General features: G+C 44.3%; 1 protein-coding gene across 1 annotated transcript in view; it reads right to left on the reverse strand.

Moving 5' to 3' along the window:
* Positions 1–21039, reverse strand: part of SESTD1 (SEC14 and spectrin domain containing 1) — a 35671-nt gene extending 14632 nt beyond the window's left edge. The window contains exons 1-9 of the mRNA XM_032965598.2: positions 20867–21039; positions 18445–18540; positions 14757–14865; positions 13074–13164; positions 11490–11603; positions 10358–10471; positions 8650–8747; positions 7530–7582; positions 2565–2776 (exon numbers count right to left, since the gene is read on the reverse strand). Coding sequence (XP_032821489.1) covers positions 2565–2776; positions 7530–7582; positions 8650–8747; positions 10358–10471; positions 11490–11603; positions 13074–13164; positions 14757–14865; positions 18445–18529 — 876 coding nt within the window. The 5' untranslated portion in view covers positions 18530–18540; positions 20867–21039. The remainder of the gene's footprint in view (positions 1–2564; positions 2777–7529; positions 7583–8649; positions 8748–10357; positions 10472–11489; positions 11604–13073; positions 13165–14756; positions 14866–18444; positions 18541–20866) is intronic.
* Between the last annotated feature and the right edge of the window lie 1310 nt (positions 21040–22349).

Raw genomic sequence — 22349 nt, forward strand, 5'->3', positions numbered from 1 at the left:
AAAGCGTTTATGCATTTCCAGAGTTGATCCATCCATTCCAATGACCATCTGTATATCTGACATGGGGGCGGCACTACAAGTCTTGTTATAGTGATGCAATATAACGAAATTGACCAAAGGGTTGCCCGTAACTTGGCGACACAAAGCAGAGCAAAATGGACTCGTGTGAAAAATGCATTTCACCCATCGGTTTCTGTAATGGACATATACTGCGAAGGATAAATGCGTATTGGAAAACAGTACAAAACAATGCATCCCTTAGATGATTTTCCAAGACTATATTCCAACTGTGCTATCAGCATTTTGTTACGAGACGAAAAAAAACCCATTCAGAACTCCCAGACCAGGTCATCAACCCATATATGAAGATCGGCTCGCAGAAGCGGATAACACAAAACTACTTTTGATAACTCTTTCAAATGATCTCTTTACCCACATTTCATCCACACGAATGGTTTGTCACCTGGCGGTCAAGCCGAAATTTTCAATTGTCCGAGCGGGAATGTTTGGCAAATTAAGTAAAACTACGACATCATTGCCTTGTTTTCTTGTATGCAGTTATTGGCGGCCAGGCAGAGATCACCAGCTCTCTACACTTGATAATCATGTGTGGCTGCAACCCAGATTCAAATCCAGGATCACAGTGACGCGCTCCTAAATAATATATACTTAAAGCAACAACTCAACTCTTAACTCTCAACAGTATATTTAACTGTAAAAGTATGAAGAAAATAATAATAATAATAATGTGATCGCATGAGCAAATGCATGGGATTTAATATTTTCACACCAGCAAAATATTGAGACATCTGACATTTTTTCAAAAGCATTACAGAGAACATCGCTAATTTTTTTTTGCCAATGTGCAAGTAATTACGCTCGCTTTGGTTGAGCGGTCTGATGTATTTATACAAGGATGTAGAGCGTTCCCTGCCAGCCAGGCCGCATCGCTTAATTTCCTTCCTTCGCGAGAAAAAAAAAAAATATTACAACGGGCCGTGCAAAAAAATGGAAAAGCTCCACGTTTCATAAATAAACGGCAGCGTTGCAACCATGTTATATTTTCTCTTGCTTTCAGCGATCAGCCATCAGCCTACAAGTTATTCGTGGCACTATATTGCGAGCAGGCACACACACGAGTAAGCGGTGTGTGGTGCAGCGCCAGACTCAGGCAGGGAGCAGGTAAATCGGCTGAGGTCTCTGCAGCGCATGCTCGGTATATCAGATGAAATGCTATGACCCGGGGACCGACTGAACGAACACATGTTCACACGGACTTTTGTGAATACTCATTTTCGTGCCGTGCCGTACACGTTGCTCGAACCAACCTGCAAAAGTGCCGGGGGAGCACAATGTTGCCTAGCTTCATCATTTTTTAAATGCACTTCGGTTGAATGATGTTGCCATGAAGCAGGCCTGGAAAAATCTCTCCCTTATCGAGGGCCGGATAGGAATATAAAAAAAATACTTTTTGAGGGCCACGCACATGAGCGCACACACCGTCGCGTTATCCGACAAAATCACAACAATTAAGGACTCCTCTTTAAAGGTGACAAGACCGCTAAATTTAGAAACACGGTGTTGTTGCCAGACTGAAAATAGTCCCCTCTAGTTGTCGATCAGTGCAGCTAAACTGGTAGCAGGCCTCAAAAGTGGCGGTGGCCGTATGAAACGAAGTCGTTTGCCCGCTTACAGCCCAACAACTTCAGGCTTGCGCCGCCTGCCACTCTGTAAAGAATCTTTACAAAGTAAAGTGATTTCAAGCAGAACATGTGCCATATTCATCCACAGTGTTTGTTATGGAAAGTGGACAGCAAGCTAAATTGTGCCACGCGTGAGTTTTAAACGGAGATAAACGAAGCGCTGCTGAGGACTTGCATCATCAAGCGGGATTTTTCACCGATTGATTACAAAGAGGCGGACAATGTGATCTAAGGGTAAACACATGTCGCACACTGCGGAATTTAGACGAGCTCAAATGACAAAAACACTCGCAAAGACATCAAGCTGGTCGGTAATCAAAACAAGAGGCGGGACGCATGGCTTCTGGGGAAGTCCATTTAAAGTGTAGAGCCAACGCAGCCACAGCCGGTTTGATTAAAATATCAAAATGACGAAATACACAGTTAATTTTCTGCTGGTTACAATAAGAAAGTTTTTTTTTTAAACCAAAACGAACTTATCTCTGCATTAAATTACTCGAAGAAAGATCATACATTATATATTTTTTTACATTAAACGTAATTAGATGCAGTGGTATAGCGAGCCGTCACGGACTTTTAATTAACAGAAATAATGTGGATTAATGAGGCTGGGATGGAGCTCAGTTGCAAGTGCTGGAGGACTCTCGTTCATAAGATCATGAATTAAACTCCCCTCCCCCCCTCTAAGAAAACATTATCATGCTGAATGTCACTCTGGGGGTTGATAACAAGATTGGGACCTGTTCAGTCTGGGTTTGGCATCTGCGATTAGATGTCAGGAATTGTTTTGTTGCGAGATCGTGTGGCACTGTGTTGAGTTTTTTAAACAGTATAGTGCGCAGTTTTAAAAGACATCCCCACCTCGGTGATCTTCTGCCGTAGGTCGTCCAGACGAATCAGCTGACTCTGCTGCCGGCACAACTCACGGCACTTCTCGTGCTGAGAGTGCACAGCATCGAGCAGCTCCAAAACCCTGGCCTGGACCGTCACCTCGCCCTCCACAGGAAACCGGACCAGGTCATCCTCGGCCCGCGGCCCTTGGCTCTGCTGCAGGTCCAGGAGCAGCTGGCGTCCTACACAAGACAAAGATTCCCCCGTGTAGCCTTCAACAGACTTCTGGGGCAAGTGCTGTTAGTGAGTAGCACCTATGAAGGCCGGCACGGTGCACGAAGGGGTGGGTGGCCAGCACCACAACCAGTAGCCTTTGTCTCCCCAGTAGCGATGTTTACACATCGCACCAGGTACTCATTTGAGGCGGAGTCAATCTAGCAGAGGCCCAGGTCTGGTTCAGATAATCATCAATGGTGTTGGTTGTGAGCAGAAATCAAACGCAAGTAGCCGGGTTCATATTGTAGCGCGCGAACTGCTATACTACCGCTTCCATAACATACACACGCTCGCACACACACACACACAGGTAGTCAGCTTCAGACAATGTGAAATTCTTAACACAGGAAAGGCTCACTTCTTCTTTCGTATTGGCGGGGAGTTGATCAGCAACAACAGCTGCATGACCTATTTTGCCAAGTTCTTATAACTTTACTCAATTCAAGAAATGTAGTAACTTTTATCTATTATACCTTCAAAAGCACTGCTTGTCTTCACTTGAATTTATTAATGAAACATAATTTATATAAGCAAAGTGCAAAACTGCAAACGTAATCCAATGATCGGCACAGTTATGTTTGAAGGAGGGGTAAACAAGTGATACTATGATAGCACGCATACAATATAAGGCAAATGATGCGCAGTTCTGCATGTTGCAGGAACGCTACAAGGACATATGATGCGAAGAGTTCCACATTACGAAGGAGGGGTTCAGTCAACTCTTAAATTATCTGACGTAATGGGAGGAAAGGGTGGCCCAGATAAATAAAAAACAGACGTGAATGTAGCTTTCCAAATACATTTTTTGCATGTCTGAAAAAGAATAGGGGTTAATATGCAGAATGTTTTACTTGCGGTCAAGTGGACAATGAGGCAGTGACCCTCAACGAGCGAGGAGCAGCTTGCAATTAAACCAGCGTACGCATGTAAATACTCGTTTTTTTTACGCAAGCACCATTAATCCGCAAACCCAGATATTCCACCGACCAATAATCGAGAGCCAACCTATATAAAACAAGCATGCACGCAAGATCCGCACGTCGTTTACAGACGTCAGAGTTTACAAGTGCAAGAGTTAATGCCGTAGACAGGGCGACGCCACATCTAACTGTAGGCAAAAGGGGGGAAACGTGTGGCGTCGAGTTTAGAACACGGGAAGCGAGTCGGTTGGGTGGCATGGACGGGGAAAGGGGGAGGGAGCGCGAGAGAGGGAGGTCCATGCGGTCGGAGCAGCAGAGGAAAGGAGAGGCAGCCGCTCCTTTTCCTCCAGCCAGGGTAAAGAGACCCAGTTTAAAACAGTCGTATACGTTAGGCAGGGGAAAACGTTTAACGCTTCTTCTTGCATCCGGAAGCGCGTTTCCCTGCTGCACAGGAGCTATACCAAAGCAGTTGTAGCTGACAATGTTTGTACGTACATTCAGTCAATCTACAGCTGGGTGAAGGCCTTGACGACACAAGTCAGTGGGTTGGTGAAAGTGGTATGCATAGACATTGGTGCAGAGCACAATACAATAACTTTTGCTGCACTGCCCTCTGATAACAACGTAGCCCCACGGTAGCCTAGAGCACCCAGCGTGCCATCACGCAGGGTGGTCGCCCATCCAAGCACTAACCACCCACGCTAAATCCTACAGCGCTTCCAAGATGTGACAAAATCGGGTGCATTGCGGAGCGAATTGGCCAAAAGCAGCCGACGAGAGGACAGGTTGCAGACACAGCAGCAGAGAGCCGATTCCAAGAAGCAAAAATGTGTTTGAAACAGCAGTAGCGTGTACCGATTCTGAGACTCTCTGCACACAATGAGAAACTGGCACAGATACGTGCGTGCAGGCTGGAAAAAACAACAAATATGGATCATGAGTAATAATATACGGAAAAGGTGGTTTATGAAGAGCAAAAAGGTGCGATTGCGACCGTTTATCGGTTCTCCCATCATGCCCCGCGTGTCATGTGACAAGGCCACACTGCGTGCGTAATGCACACAGCCTCTCGCTTTGGACACCAACTCAAAGAGACTCAAAGCTGTCACCACATTATTTTAGAAAACAGCAGGACCGAGATACGACCGCTTGTGGATTTACTCCTTAAGGATCATGTACTGTATCAGCCATCAAGTTAGCCAGTAATCACACTTCCAGATAACAAAAAAAAGTGGCCCACACTTTGAGGCTCTTTTTTTGGAGTTAGATCACTGCCATTTGGAAATAGTGCGGTCCACCGATAGCGGTTTTTAAAGCGCATTGTCACGTGGTGGTGCAGGAATTCATCAAATGCGATCACGGGAGCAACAGTCCGAGAATTTAAAGTACCCCGAGCCCAACCTCACGCCCTCCAACCGACGCACAAATGCGCTAGGGCCGTCCAAAGTTCCCCTTTGGAATTCAACATCGGTATTACGTCGGCTTAAAGGGATCCGATTTTTAAATCTGGAAGGTCCATGTCATCTTTCTGAGGTTGTCTACACAGCCTGGCCTGGAACTCAGGTCCCCAAACTGTTGTAGAGACATCAAAACACACGTAAATTCCATAACGCCTTTAAAAATGTCCATATGTGTTGAATGAATGCAAGATTGATATGTGCAGCACTGGAGTGCTTAGGGAATAACAGAAAGCTTATGGGAGGAATGAATTTGGTTATTTGGAAAAAAAATTACAGTACATTTTTCTGCTGTGTATTTCAAACAAAATGAAACACACGTTTTGAACTATTTCCACACAATAATAATAATGCCGGTTTTTTTGCACGCATATATATTTTTTGGAACCATGTGTTTTGAATTTTTCAGCTGTCATCAGAAGGCACATTTTAAAAGGCAAAGATATAGACAAATGGCAGTCGACATCCGTCACAGCCCACGAGACAAAAAGTGGTGATATATATAAAAAAAATGTTTACAAGCTTCCTTCAGCATAAACCAACGATGCCAAATCTTTCAAGGCCACAGTAAGAGATGCCAAGTCTATGTGGGTTTGCCGTGCTGGGAAGTAACAGTGACCTACACGTGTCAATTACCATCATCATCCACACACGGCCATGCGCCTGGGAGGGGAAGTTTAATGCGATTTAATGGTGCACTTAAGTTGCACCCGCAACATTTCAAAAATCCAAATGAAAATGTGGCTTCCCTTGCTGCAAATTGATTGTTTTTACATATCAATTTATAATAGTATTTTATGTTTTACGTATAAAGAATAATATTGACTCATTCTTAATTTACGATGCATTATTGCTCTTGTATGTGTACATTTTCAATGGGTAGTTCAATGTAATACTTATTTGGGGATATGCCAAACATTCTAATGCAGAATGCTTCAGAGGTGTGAGATCTCGGAAGGCTTTGCCAGATATATCAAGAACAATTCAGGAATACGCACATTGACAAAGATGATGGAAACAAATAGCTGAGCAGTACGCAAGGAAACATCAAGAGAGGTGCTCGTTTGGAATCACACTGGAGGGAGAGAAAGAGGAACACGTGGACGAGCGGAATAAAACATTGTATTGACCATTTAAATACGGAACTGGGATTGGGGAAAAGGATAGTCTTGGAAGGGATAAAATCTACTGCACATACAGTAACACCTGTCTCTTTGGCTGTTGCCACTTGTTAGGTACCTATGCCAACCCAACATTTACCCGAAAAGAATCTTCGATTAACAAATATGCCCAATGTGTGTGTGCGTGTGTGTGCGCATGTCTGTATTTCAGTACATGTGTGTAAATGTGTTTTTTAATTAATTACATTGACAGACAGGAGGAGGAACACGTGGATTTGAAAACATAAGCAAATTAGTGACTGCCAAGAAAAGAAAACAGGCTTAGGGGCAGGGCATGTCACAAGAAAGAATCAGAATATTTATCTATACTGGAGGAATTCGATGAGCTATAAGGTTCTATTTCACAGATGTCCAATAGGAGCACTCCAAAAACACGACTGGAATACAAAGTATAGAAATGGTAAACAAATCATTTAAACATATAAATGATCCTTATGGCACTACCCCGGGGTACAAAATAATACAAAATGACCGAGGCAATTAAATATTTTACTTCTGGGACACTATTTTGTTCCAGGGGTGTACTTAACTCCGCGACTGGGGTACCAATCAATCCCACATCGGCGCTACTCCGCGATGTCGAAACGCAGCGAGGGCGATTGCGCCGAAACCCTGAACGCTCGCACGCACCGTGGCGGAGCATCGTGAGTACAGCTCGTCGAGATGAGTCGATTGCCGCATCGCCGACCATCAACAGACTAAAAATGACTGCATCACCGACATTATGCGAGAGCTGGGGTACTATGGTACTCTGGGATACCGTCATAAGGTTCATATATACAAATAAAACAAAACTATTTTTACCTTACCAGGTGAAGCCCACTGAGCTATTAGCTTCTTTTTCAGAAGGACTCTGGCCACAAATGATCGCTCAGCAAAGTGGCTTATCATGTGGAAATGTACAGAAGCAAAATTATCGAATTAATATAGATGCATGTGGGTGATGGCCTGTTCTTAAGACCAACAACAGTCCGGCCAACAGGGTGAACACACCCGCGAGAGGACATCTACTGTGGCGAGGGCACCATGCAATCGGCGTGACCACGTGGGATGGCGACGGCTTGGGGTAAGCCTTGATACAGCAGTGGATAGATATAAGATAGGGACGATGACGACAATGATTACAATTTTAACCAGACGTAGAAAATCACAGGACGGTACCATTTTCAGCATAGGCTTCGGGATCGCCAGACAGCATGTGCTCATCCGAGGGTCTGCAGAGGACACAAAATGAACCAAAACGTTTCAATCAACAAACACTCTATACAAGGCAGCAACAGAATGTCGTAACGTAAACAAGAACCGCAATTACTGCACGGCATTAAATGCCTGCAGTGTGCTGCTAATAAGGAGATAGAACCGTTTCGATGGGAGTCCACTGTGCTTGCGGTTGAATCATCATCATCACCATCATCATTGTACATGTCCCTCCATGGTAATTAAAGTGAGTACCACTATGGTGAGGTTGCACCAAGAATTAGAAACCGGAAACAGCCATGTTGTTAAGTAACGGCCGGTTTCTACTGCATGAAAATGTACGGCGTTTTGTCAATCCACTGCTGGATGAGGGCCACCCACTTCGTGCGGGTCGTGGAGGTTATTTTAAAGTACTTCACCACGTCGCCCCGCTGACTATGACAACCCTTTGTCCAAGGTGGTAACCCATCCAAGCACTATGCAGGCTCTACCCCTGCTCTGCTTCGGAGACCTGGCGAGACCTGGTGCATTCCGGGTGATTTGATCGAAGGTTGCTTTCTGATAGAGAAGCACTGCACGTTTTCGTGGCAAGGGCCATTTTCTCTGTATATGTCAGCCCATGCTGATTGCTCAAAAAAGATTACTAATTTCATAAACCTTGCAGGGATGATGGGCTGCGCTCACTGCAATTCCATTTGGGAGTTGAGAAATCAAATCAGGGTCCCACCTGGCTGGGTTAGCTTTGAGATGCGCTTCTGAGGCCGTTTGAAATGTTCTTCCTTCTGATATTAGGAGCACCTCGAGCTATGCACTTTTAAATCTAGATTGGAAACTAATTTCTTTAGAACTCCTTGTTGTGTTTAGTTTGTTGTCCTTCTCCCGCACCACCGATTAGCAGTTGGCTACGTATGGTGCTAAAAAAGGTAAACGTACATAAACATGTACATACTTCTCACAACTGACTGACTCAGGATCAACAACGGAGACGAGCACCATCAATGGGGAGAAATTATAATTTTCAGATCGCTAATCAGCCATTGGTACAAAACAAGCCCGTTAAGCGCCACCACTCGCTTATGCTTACAGATTTCCACTCTGCTGGTTTGACGTTTTCGTTCCGTTCATCACTCGTGCCATCTCGCTGAGCAGCGTCAAGGAGTCTCTCTCGAACTTCTCAAACGCCTACAGGGGGGACCGGCAACGAGACAACGAATGGGAGAACAGGGTGAGAGGTCATCTCTAGCACGTGTACAGCCTCATTGTCAATCCACTGCTAGACGAGGGCCTCCCAGTGCCGTGTGGGTCATTGTGGTGAGATGTGGTGTAGTCATGTTTTACAAAAATTGACACAGGGAAGGCCCAGGCCAATTCCCATTCCTGTTGAGCATTGTGGTCAGGTTTTCAACCTGGATCATCAGTATTGTAGAAGTGCATTTATCACTATGGGATATCTTACCACATACTGTCAGCCATTTTCCTCCTTAGACTGCCACTCGGTTATTAGTCTCGACCACTGGTGAGTAAGAAAAGGCTCACCATGGTGGCGAGATGTTAACTACCTCGCCTGGTATACAAGAGGTAGTGGGTTCGATCCCAGCCCTGATGCCTGTACATCTGGAGTTTGCATGTTCTCCCCGTGGTCGCATGGATTTTTCTCTGGGTCCACTGGTTTTACCCTTCACATTTAGAATCAACATCACGCGTTAGAGTATTTAGCTGCGATACATTTCCACGACAGAAGCCACTTCGTTGGGCTATCATTTGTGGCCAGGTGGCCTCAGGGCCACCTGCTAAATTAAAAAAAAATTGTTCAGTTTAGTTGTACTTGCCTATAATTCACAACGCCAGTCAGTGCATGCATTGCTGAAGGCTTGGAGCACAGACGTGGGATAATATAAATACAATCCGGATATTGCTGCACTACCCTTTGCTGTATCACATATAGCCCCACAGCCTAATGCCAAATAATTGTTTCCTATCAGAGCAGTATCCAGGTTTAAAGCCTGCTTAGCTTCGATGATCTGATAAGATCAGGCACAATCTCTTGCTTTGGTCATAGGTGGAGATATACTCCAAGTAGGTGACAATGAAACAAGCTTTAGGTCTCCAAATAAGAGCAAAATCTGCTTTCAAAACTACACAGTGGTCAAGCGGCACACGTTACCAAATGACCTCCCACCTCCCCCCCCCCCCCCCATGGGCCCCGAGGATCACGTGACCGGGACTTCACCCTGCACGCGTCACGTCATCGCGCAAACTCAATACGTGCGTCGATTTTGCTACGCGTTATCATTAGACAGCGAATGTAAATGTCACACACGATTCACATTTCACGTGGAAAACACCAAGTATTTTGCAGTCCCCTACTTACGAACACAATTTGTTCTTGAGACCTGTTCGCAAGTCGAACCGTTACTAAGCCAGAAACACAGCAATCTACCGCATCTAAATACCCACACACACACACAAGCACTCACTCCCAGCCCGAGGCACTCGTTTATATCTCGCGAAGCATCGCTCAGCCAAACAAAATAGTGCCACAGTTCGATGTGCAAGCAAGATTTCGCGTTAAGTCAATGTTAAAAAATAATATGTAGGATGGAAGCTGATTCGTAAGTGCTTGTGTTCGCAAGTGCGGGTGTTCATAAGTGCGGGTGTTCGTAAGTTGAGGATTGCTTGTATGCGGCTTTTAGAGGGTTCTTTTATATGCATGCATCGTTACATTATTTTCACGGATAAGCAACGGACAGAGTGCTGGTTTGGAAGGGGAGTGCATTTGCGATGCGACATACCATGCGCTTAGAAACCCAGTCCACGTGATTGTGCTTCAGCGTTCCTCCAAACTCTTCCGTCAGCTGACATGGCTCTATGTAGCGCGTCAGTTTGTTAGCGGATACTAGGATCACCTAAAACGCAAATAACAACAATCAGTTATTTACACAGGGAAGCCTCAACTGGACCTCAAGACTATTTTTTTAAATATATATAAAAATATGCTACCTGAGAAAGTTGAACCGATTCTTTACTTGAGCGTGCTCTTGATTGCAGGAGAAAACCAAGACTCCCAAGGAATGTATCAGCATTCCATTACATGAGGAGATGCATACATGTCAATCCACTGCTGGATGAGGGCCTTCCAACACTGTGTGGGCTATTTGACCGTACTGCATGACGCTGAAGCACAGTTAAGGTACAGCGCTAGATTTTTGTTGCCTTATCCTCTGCTGCCCATGGCACATCAGGGAATAACCTACAACAACCTGCTTGCTGTACTACCAACTCTTGGGCAAATCGCAGCCCAGCAGGTGGGTGTTGCGATGGTGTTCATTTCCTGTTTACAGCAGCAACCGAAAATTCCACATTCCCGTGGAGGGGGGCAGGTCTAGCCATAGGAAAACCATTGTTGACTTCCCCTAAGCAGCACTTCGTTATGTCGACCTCGTGGAGATGATGAGCCAAGTTGAATCCGTTCCAGGACTTGAAATCGCAACATTGCGATTTTCGAGCTGCTACAGCCAAGCCACCTGGCTGGATAATTAATAATTTCCCGCTCCGATGACGTACGTACGTGTACGTCATCGGGTTTTCTTCCGATTGCATTCCGATGACGATTCCGATAACGTACGTACCACATAGGTGTACGGCATCGGAACAGAATCAGAAGAAAAATTGTCATGCGGAAGGGCGTGTGACACACTTTGGTGCCAGCTGTCATAGAGTGCGGTCGTATCGCTACAATTCTCTGCGGTGAGCACAATGTCTTTAAAACACCGGCGCAACGCCTCTCTAAATAAAATTAACGCTAAATGCTTGCGCATTCCAAGATTCAGCGGTGAACGGGACCTGCCCTGCAACTCGCAAACGAATCAGAAAGAGTCAATTGACAAAGGACTAATTCTTTTCTACATTCCTACTGAAACATGCCTCAAAGCCAAGCCTGTTTTTCTCCTTCCAGAAGCAGAAGTGCGTGAACTTCTTGTCCCAGAAGTCGTCGGGCTTCACGACGCACACGAGGGACACTTCCGCCGGGATGACGTTCTGCAACACGAGAAGTAAAAAACACGCATAATTGTATACGTGCGTATAGATCAGTGACGATGTAATATCCTGTGATCGCATTGCTTCCTGAAGACCAATGCTCTTTGTTGCAAGGCCCACGGGCCACAGGCGGCCCCTGGTGGCCTTTAGTGCAGCCCCTGACAATACACAAATGTAAAAACACCCCACCATGCTGTCAAACCCAAATGTGTGGCGGCCCTCACACTGATTTGTTATCGGCGAAAGTGGCGAGGGCGGAGCGAGGCCACGCCGGGAGGATAAAAGGGGCCACCCGGGTCGAGAGCTCGGGACTGTTGCTGGAAGTGGATCCCATCGCTGTGTCGCTGTTCGTCACCTTCGTCACCGCCGTCTTAACCATCCTGGGAGACGCCGCTAGCTGGACAGCCTGACAACTGTACTAGCTAGATAGCGCCGTCGAACTAGAAGGATGTGTGACCAGTGTGTAAGCACGTAGGGCGTTTGTAGTTCCCTGACGTGCGAGAATAAAGAAGGTGCCATAACGATCCGGCTCCGAAGTGCATCACGACACATTCATAGAAATTGAGGCTGATGAATCTAGAAATGGCTATGTAGTGGCTGTAATGAAAGTAGAAGTGGTTATAAATAAAACAATTAAGCTCGTGATATTCGATATTCAAACTGCTCGTGTGTAAATTGAGGCTTGTAAAACGAAGAGTGGTTGGATCTAAATTGAGGCTTGTAAAAATTGAGATTGATGAACATAGAAGTAGCAGTTGTTGACGAGGCACAGAAGATGGGATCAAGGTCCTGAACTGGATTGCAAAACCTATCTGCGAGCTGCATTTAAAAAAGGTGCTCCGTAGTTTCTGAGGCTACGATGTAGCCCGGGATTGCTCCTGGGAACCAGTTTCATTATACGCACTTAAAATACTTTAAAATACCCTGAAACATGCATGACTTGGTTTCCGAACTTTTTTTGGATACTGTGCACCTTGTTAAAATATGTTTCAATCAAGTACCACCCCCCCCCCTTGCGACCCAACATGGTTCAGAGAAATAAATGAATAATGAACATCAATATTTTAGCCAATTTTCCATTTCGTGAAGTATCCTAACTAGATGGCAACTGCAAGCGAATACATTTTTTCAAAAAATATTCAACGGACGCTCTGCATGCGTGATGTCATTTGTTCGCACATCGCTGGTTACTTTTGGAAAGCACATTGTTCATGATGAGTTCTATGTTACCATGCGGATTAAAATTTTACCGTAGTTATTTTATAACCGGCAGTTTCGTACATGATTATTCACCAATAACTCTCATGTATGATATAATTTCACACATTTGAAAATCAACCCACGTATCCCTGGGACACTGCCACGCATCCCCAAGGGTTCGCATGCCACCCCCTCCCCCCGCCCCTGGTTGAGAACCACTGGTCTACGAGATACAGGAGGTGCGAGAATAGGAAAGGTAAAAAAAGTCACCTGTAACGTCAGCACCACCGTCTTCACCAGATTCCACGCAGCCTTCCGCCCATCGACAATCACGGTGAAGCCACGGGACTTGCACTTCTCACTGCAATGCCGAACACCGTCCTCCAAATTATTATCAGCATTCATGTATGTATATGGAACTTCTTTCACACTGTACGTAACCAACCGTGTTAATCGGAGGTGTGGGGGAAGGACAACTAAATACAAAAAACAGTTTTAAATCAATTCGTTTCAGAATGCGCTTCAAATTTTCAATTTATGATGTAACGGTGTCTTTGATGTCCAATGCACAAAGGATGTCACACTGTCTGTTGTTGTCTCTCTCTGCTTGTGTGTCTGTCTATGTGTCTCAGTGTCTGTGTTTTGTGTCTCTCTCAAATTTAGTTCTACCTGATGACGGTTGCTTGTGTTGCAATCGAAACGTCGTACTCCAATATGTATTTTTTTCTTTCTACGTGACTTTACCGAAAGAACCAAAGAGTAATTCCTGCAGTCACGAAAGCTTCAAATCAAGTTAAAGCAACAACCAGTCTGGTAAATGAATGGTGTCAATTAATGACGTGATAACCACGTAGATTTGTGGCTCTTTGGAGAATGTTTTTGCCTTAAGAAGCAACTTAGCAACGGGCGTCGCGTGACTTATCGTCACAGGGAACTATTATGATGTCTTCAATGGCAATTTAAATTGCCGGTGCCGCTGCCAAGCGACTTTAGCATAATGCGGAGCACACGCAACAAACACATTAGGGCTGCTGTTGGCATTGTACTGTTAGGAGTTTTTATACAATGTGCAATGTAATATTAATGATGCACTTGATTCACACGGCAAAGTCTCGCCGAGTTTTAGGACCTGTTTGTGGCGGTCCTGCCTAAGGATGTTTGGCACGTTCCATTAATGTGACTTGTGGGATGAAATTGGATCACTCATCGGAAATACACAAACACACAGGGGGCATCACACAATGCTCTGCGTGGATTAATTCACTCTACTTGCTGTACTGTCAAGTCCTGGCCACCTTGCCAAAGCCCTGGGGTGAGCAAACGTTTTCTGAAAAAAGTTTTACGGGCAGGTGATGAGGTCGGAGGTCATTGTAGCTTAAGGGCAAACGCAAACAAATGACTCAGAGACCATAACCTTTCACCTGTCCAAATGAAAACCTCAAGAGCTGTCAAACCGGCCAAGAAGGATTACACAGAGGGTGATTATGTACACTCGTTTAACATAGCAGAACATAATTATAATCAACGAATGATGAGCGATGACACGTTAAGTTTGATTTAATTCACATTACTAATCCGTAATAATGTACTGCTACATACATTGCAGGTTACGAGTAAAGTGTGGGTAACACACCTCTGGGCTAAACGTCCTTCAAAACAAGCGGCAGACACTCCGTCTCCGCAGCTATAACACCACATATGCTCAGTGCATTAAAATCAACACACTCGGCTTTGGTGCGGTGTGAAATGCCATCCCACGAGATCATTTTTTTGTCTCCCCCAATTGTTTTTTCAGGATCTGTAGCGATAGAGTGCAAACAAAGTTGCTCGCGGGCAAACGGCCAACTGAAGGGTTTGATATCCGAGCTTCACGGTGGCGCCTGGGCTGATGAATGTCGCTCCTGGGTTTTGGGGGGGGGAGGACAGGGCATGCGGGGAGGAGGGCCGACTTGCCTGGGAATACTGAGGAGATAGTTGAGCGTCACGTTGATCTCGTCGATGTTGTTCTGATCCGAGTTGAGAGGAATCGTCAGGATGAGGCCGGAGCGGCGATCTTTGCCCCCTACAGGCGACAGAGATGGCGACGGTGTGAGACAGAGAAGGGACTCCGTGTACTTCTATTACGCGTCCTAAATTTATACTGTTGCTGCCGGACTTCTCACCTGCACCGGTAAATGACAGCGCATCGCACATTTACCTCAAATGCTTTCACTATCTTCCAACCCAACCCAACCGCAGACCACTTTGAAGATCACACTCACCATTTTTCAGAGGTTCCACAGACTCAACCTTACCCATCTGTCCATGCTCTCATCTAACTCTACTCTTCTCCAGCCACTCCACTAACTCTCGCATCTAAATCTCACCCCTAGACATTTGTGAAAAAAAGCCTCATAGCTCATTGGATTCCTCCAGTCTAAATAAAGATGATCATTAATTAAACATAATTCTGACTCCCGCTCCGTGCACGCTTCTCTCTCATCTCGCTCTACTCCCCCCACCATGCACTTCTCCTTCCTCTCCCCTCGCATCCGACTCTACCCCCCCCTCACATTGCTCTCCTACTTCTTCCCTCTGATCCCTTCCCCCTGCCCAAGTCCAGGCTCAAGAGTCTCCTCTTTTTTCTCTGCCCAACGCATGACTGCCACTATAAAATAAATATACGCACTTTCACTTTTCTGGAGAGCATCTTGAGATGTGCACCACATTTTGCCTAAAGAATTCATGTAAAATTATATATTCATCAAAATGTATCATCTATAATCCACGGCGGAGACGGTCTAGCTGTTATAAGTGTTTTGGATAAAATGATTGCATCGAATTGATATACAATATTTATCGTAAAAATGTTAACTGGTTATCCTATGGAAAAGCCTTTTCCCATCATAGGAATGTGGAATTTTGAACTCTGGCTCAGGGCCTCCAATAGAGATGAATGGTACTCCACACTAAATTAGCAGTAAACGAACTCGCTTCATATTACTGTACACTTCTGACCAAAATCACCCAGAATGTGCCCAACCTCATCATATCTTGGATGGGAGGCATCGCTAAGCCAGGATAGTGCTTGGAAGGGTGTCCCACCATGCACAGCAGCACATTATAGGGTGCAGCACTGTGTGTGTGTAGCATAGCAGAGCACGGTGCAGCCAAATCCATTCACGTTCTGCACGTCTACACCAACCCAGCACTGACCATCGTGGTGAAGTATGGATAAAAAGACCCTCATGCCGTGGAGAGGCCCGTCATCTAGAAGTGGATTGACAAAATGGCCGTATATATGCAATCACAGTGCACAAAAGGGCAGGGCGACTGCATACGTTAGGACCATAATTGGTTCCACCTCTTACAATAGACACCTTGTTTGAAAGGGGTCACTCAATGTGTAAACACAGGTGTGAGTCAGCGACTGCAAATTCAAATTATCCAAAGACAAATGGGTAATGCTGTGGGCAAGCTACGAGCGTGTGTATGGGTTTTTTTACTAACTCTAGGGGTGGGAAGCACTATTTAAGTTCCTGGTGTTCATTGAGTTATTACTCATGTCACCGATAAAGTTTGTTTGGATTTACCCCCCCCACCACCAAAGTTTGTTTTAATGGTTTTATTTTTGTTTCGGCCAACAGTGCGTTTAAGTGGCTAGACTGCGCCGCACGATATGCCCGACTTGAGTTTTGTGGTTGATGATACATGAACAAGTCATGATTACGGCAACAAAAACTGTGTGAACTTTGTGAAAGCCTTCTTTGGTGGGAATTTTGGGTGTTTTTCCTCTCTCCAGTGCAAATTCATGTACAAAAAAAACATCTACATTGTACACTTAACTATTGAAAAATGCACACGTATGGCGTTTGTCAATCTACTGCGAGACGAGGGACCCCCCCCCCCCCCCACACTATGCAGGTTGTGGAAGTTATTTCACCATACTTCACCATGCTGGTGAGTGTGGGTTGGTATACCCAAATACACAGCCTAGGTGTGCATCTACAAGAGCTGTTTTTTGTGTTTTGTTTCGTTTCCCTTTCATGACCTATGACCAAATTAACAGGTAGCCTTTTTATTTACGATGCAAAAGAGTGTTTCAACAATGCAATATTGATATGTTCACCATTTCCTGCATATAATAAAGCGTGAATAATTTTATGAACAGTGTTATAAAAAAATATATTTCTAGCGGGGCTATAGCATTTGAACATTGTTGTGAAAACAGATGTGGGTTTCATGGGCCACAGTCTCAACCGCAACTCAAAATTGCATTCTAACGTTGTGGCATTCAAACAGTGAAATAATAGACGCGTTATGGAATTCTCAAATGCTGAGAAGCCAGCGGGGTCAGGGGTCCGGTTGTTTGGATGAAACTCAAGTATTCTGGCTTCAGCCTAATTCTCCCTCTGGCTAACCCCCCCCCACTCCCAGCTGCTTGGCAATGAACACAGCCCCTGCACCATCCACCCCAAATCACATTCACCTAATCCGATTTCACAATCTGCCCATTTCTAGAATCCATCTCGTCACTGGCTGAAAGCTTAATAGTAACAATGACATATTCTTGGTTCTTTTGGTAAAGTCACGTAGAAGGGAAACAATAAAATAAAAATATAAAATAATAAAAATATAAAACAATAAAATTCTCACGTTTCGACTGCAACACAAGCGATCATCATCAGGTGTGAAAACCACAGCAAGAAAATTAAAAAGTGGCGGTTTTTTTATATATATAACAATGACATTCCTTGCTTAGGCCTGCAGCTCTGTTTCAACTTATTGGGGCATTTATCTTGGCTACACTGCCAGTTCATTCCAGTTCTGGTGAAGCATTAATGTATTTCGAAGCACATCTTTGCATTTGCATATTCGTCCTGTAAAAAAAGCTGAGGCAGTGTTTTTTTTCTTTCCACCCGGCTCATCCATTGAGAAGCAGGGTCAAACTCAGCAATCTGAAGGTCATGTGGGACTCCCCCGGTGACGATCGTAAAGAAACACGATTTGTCACGTCAAAGCGGGCTAAAAAATGACAAGCACAAACAAGCAGAGAAACTGGGATGAACCAGAGACTGTAAACAATAAATTGCTTTGGACATGCTACCCTCAAAAGTGTCCCACAAATACCAACAATTCACCAAACAAACCCAATGCACCCACTCGGAGGTACAAGCTCTTATATGGCACGAATGTAGTAGCTTAGTGGGTGGATAGTTGGAAGAATGTAGGTTTAAACGATAATTCAAGTAAAACAGAACTGGTAAATACACATGAATGACAGAATACAAATGCATTTCAACACTGCATACATTCATATTGTATTTCATACCCAGAATCAGAATCTTTATTCATCCTGCAGAAATCCAATTCAAATATCAAAATGTTTCCCACGTATCATCTTTTTAACTTTAGTCTATTTATTATACGCCGCTTCACTCCCATATTCATGCAATGCATTAACACGTTTTATTGCATATATAACAAACATCCACGTACATTAAATACAACAGAATCTGCTGTAATGCTGTATAATAGAGACCTCGTCGAGTCTCAAAACATTTTTAAAGAGGGTCCTGCATCGGGATGTACGGCCACTTCCTCTTTAACGCGTTTGTAACAAAACCACGACAGAATACATAAACAAGGCGACAGAAATTACCTGACAGAAATGCCAGCTTCTTCTTCAATATTTCCAACAGCATTGCTTCTTCTATATTTGACACAAACTTCTGCGGAGTGCCCATGTTGTTGTCCTCTGTGAGAAGGAAAAACATAACAATGAACATTACATCAAGTCTGACACGGCATGGGTGTGGCTCTTATTATTATTATTGATAGTATTACAATGCAGAGCAACAGTGTGTGTACACGTGCTGCCCTATGTCAAACCACTGGCAGATGGGAGGGCCTCTCCACGCCTGTAAATTGATGAAAGTGAGAAGAATAGAATGTGAGAGCATAGAAGTAGAGTACAACAATGGATCATGCTGCGCTGCCTATAACATAGCCCCGCAATGTATAACGCTCATCCAGACCCAAACATGCTTAGCTAGATCTGACGAAATCGGAGGTATTCTGGGAGATTTAGTCATAGGAATATTATCAAGCACTTATCATGAACGTACTATTGACTATTTTCACCATACGTCTGCGATTACCCGTTAAAAATAGTTTCATCGCTTGTGCAATGCAGTACAAAAGTACGGTGATATAATCACGCCCAACTCTGAAACTGTAACAAAAAATAAAACAATTCTAAGGATGTGAACTCAAGGTTACCATTCCCAAACATCGGCATTGTTTCAGACATAACAATACCTAACGAAGCGCATTTTGCAATGGACCCTTTTAACTAAATGTAAGCAAATCTCACAAACTCCCCTGTGAATATAACGCAAAAACACCAAAGTTTGTGAGCGCATGCGTAAGTGTCATTGTAAAACACTTCACTCATAACGTGTACAGCTCCACTGATGAATGTCTCCCCCCATATGGTATGGTACTTTGGGATTACTGGACCATGCTTCACCACACTGGTCAGTGCGGGTTGGTGAAATTGGGGAGCATAGGTGAAGGGAACATGGGAGGTACAGTACAACAATGCATTTTGCTGGACTCTCTTTCGCCGTCCCGGCTCTGCCCCTGCTTCAGCTTCTGATGAGATTAGCCGCATTCCAGGTGATATGGTCAAAGGCTTTAGTAAAAAACAAATCATATTATTAAAGAGCAGCGCCTTCCAGAAAGCGGTTTGGTATATTCAGGTGTGGATGTTGGACATGGGAAAAATAACAAGGCAACAAAACACACACACAGATGTGGTTGCAGTCAGATTATTACGTGGTATATTGCACATATAACCGTGTTTTACAAAGTGCGAGGAAGCTGAAACTTGCCACAACTACAGTCGAGTATTTGGTTAGGAATAGAAGGTTTATAAAAAAACAATTACAGTGTCGTCTCATTTGTGCTACCAACAATTCAAGTCCGTATGATGACTAGTTGAGGGAAGTCTCATTCCCCGTAAAGGGAATGTTTCACGTCTCACGCTTAAAACACTTAACACACACTGGATACAATCCCTTTGGGTAATCAGTAGACAAAGTAGTGCGACCCTAAATCCGATCGGAAGCCGGCAAAGTGAGCTTCCAAAGCAGACAGCAAGCACATTGATAAGCAACGCGTGCTTTTGCCGAAACCCCCACACACACACACAGAAGACGAATGCAGTTACAATCGACTTAAATTACCTTTCGCTTGGGTTGCGGCAGTTTTCCTCGTTTTAACAACAAAATAAATACACTCACGACCACATCCAGCAAGCAACAACAACAACAAAAACACCTTAATCACAGCCAGAAGACCGGCAGCGTCCAATTACTCGTGAAACGTGTTACAGACGGCACAACACAGGGCACACCATCGACAACGCGCCGTGGATAAATTATAAGCAACATGCGTTTACATCAACGATAGCGCGAATATAAAAGGACACGTACACGACAAGGGTGACGATTGTAAGTGTTCATTTTTTGACACTCGACGGCGTACGCAATCAATAAACGCAACTCGACAACCGCGCATTAACCTAAACAAAAACACCCACCCCGAATCACGGCCAGACAACTGTCGCATATTATAACTTCACGCGATTACAACTCGAAGGTTTTACAAACCGACAAGCTTACACAACATCCATAAGCGCCGTTTACAAAACACGTACGCGTGTAGCTCAACGCAATAACGTATATTTTCGTCAAAGAGAGAGAAAGAAAAAAACCCACTTCGAGGGACGGGGGCGTGCGGCCTGATCCCTCTCTGCGGGGAAACCCCCACCGAACCCCGGCCGCCCTTACTAGTCTACACCGCTTCGCACTGCACCTACGGGGTCCCGCGCTAGGCCTCGCCGCCACCTATTGTCAAATCTCGCGTTTCTGTGCGAGCGCAGCTTCTTCCTAAAATTCTCAACACAGCAGCAGCAGCAACGACAACAACAACAAATACCCCAACGCCGGCAGCCGAACGAAGCGAAAATAATTTAACGAACAAAAAAAATACCGACCGACTCTCTCCGTCTCTCTCACCTGTCCGCGGCGCGCGTGTGTTTTTTGTTAAATCGTTTGAGTGGTGAAGCGGTTTTTGCGTCTCGTCGACGGCGTTGCTTGCTGCTGGAGGTTGCAGCAGGCAGCAGCGTTGCGTGGTAGGCAGAGCACAGTTATTTTCGGAGCGGGTGGGGGGGCGTTTGGACTTCCCCAGTTGCCTTAAGTACGTGGGGGGTGGGAGGAGCTGGGTGCTCTTAAGGATGATCGAAGAGGAAAAAAACCCCCAATCATCCATACCACAGGGTTTTTTTGGGGGGGTTAGATTGCATAAATATATAAATGTCCATAATACAGGCTTTTTTGGGGTTAGATTGCTTAAATATATAAATATCCATAATACAGGTTTTTTTTGGGTTATATTGCATAAATATATAAATGTCCATAATACATATTCTTAGCTCTTTCGGTAAAGTCACGTTGAAGGGGAACAATAAAATAATAACGTGCCTTTACCGAAAGAGCTAAGAATATGAATTACTGCAGTCACGAAAGCTTTAAATCAAAATCCATGATACATGTTTTTTGGGGGGTTAGATTGCTTAAATATATAAATATCCATAACATAGGGTTTTTTTGTTATATCGCGTAAATATATAATTGTCCATAATACAGGATTTTTGGGTTAAATTGCTTAAATATATAAATGTCCATAATACAGGTTTTTTGGGTTGCATCGCGTAAATGCCCATAAGACAGGGTTTTTTTTGTTATATCGCGTTAATATATACAAGTGTCGTTAAACCCGCCAACACCCGACACAGCCAATGAGTAAGGTTTGACACGTAAACAGAACAATTCGTTACTAGTACAGCACACCGGTGTGTTGGAGAGCCAAGCCACAACATTTACAATCTGAGTCCAACGTTTCGCCAGTAATTACAACTAACTTAATCAGGCGGCAGCCAGATTTAGGTTGAAGCGATACCATTTGAAGCAGCAACACAAAGCATCCTTAAGAGTATTTAAATATTGGCAATGGGGCTGGTTCATAAATTAAGAAATCTTTTGACCAGAATCTTTTATTATAGACTGGAGGAATCCGATGAGCTATGAAGCTCTTTATTTTGACAGACGTCCTATTTTTGCATTTGTGAAACGAATGTAACGCTTCTCTCCTTTTTAAGTGAGAAACTAAATGGGGTGCGGTGTTGTTGATGTTCACCACCACCACTGGACTTACATTCGATCTCCCAGCGCGGCACTTTAAATCATGAATACACACACCTACCGGATTATAAGACGCACCCCAATGCCTGTTTTAATATACAAGGTGTGGGGGGATGCTGTATCCTGGGAATGTCTCAACTTATGTAGATATTTTTATTTTTATTATTAAATACATGTCATTTAATGCTAAACACAGCCTCAATAGTATTTAAATGTTGGCTACGGGGTACAAAGCTAGGGCTGGATCACAAAGAAGCTCATAATTTCTAATAAAGTTGTACACTTTATTGATTTAATA

The sequence above is a fragment of the Petromyzon marinus genome, chromosome 34 (genome assembly GCF_048934315.1).
Source record: "Petromyzon marinus isolate PM22_M1 ecotype Great Lakes invasive population chromosome 34, UKy_Petmar_22M1.pri1.0, whole genome shotgun sequence".
Classification (NCBI taxonomy): Eukaryota; Metazoa; Chordata; class Hyperoartia; order Petromyzontiformes; family Petromyzontidae; genus Petromyzon; species Petromyzon marinus.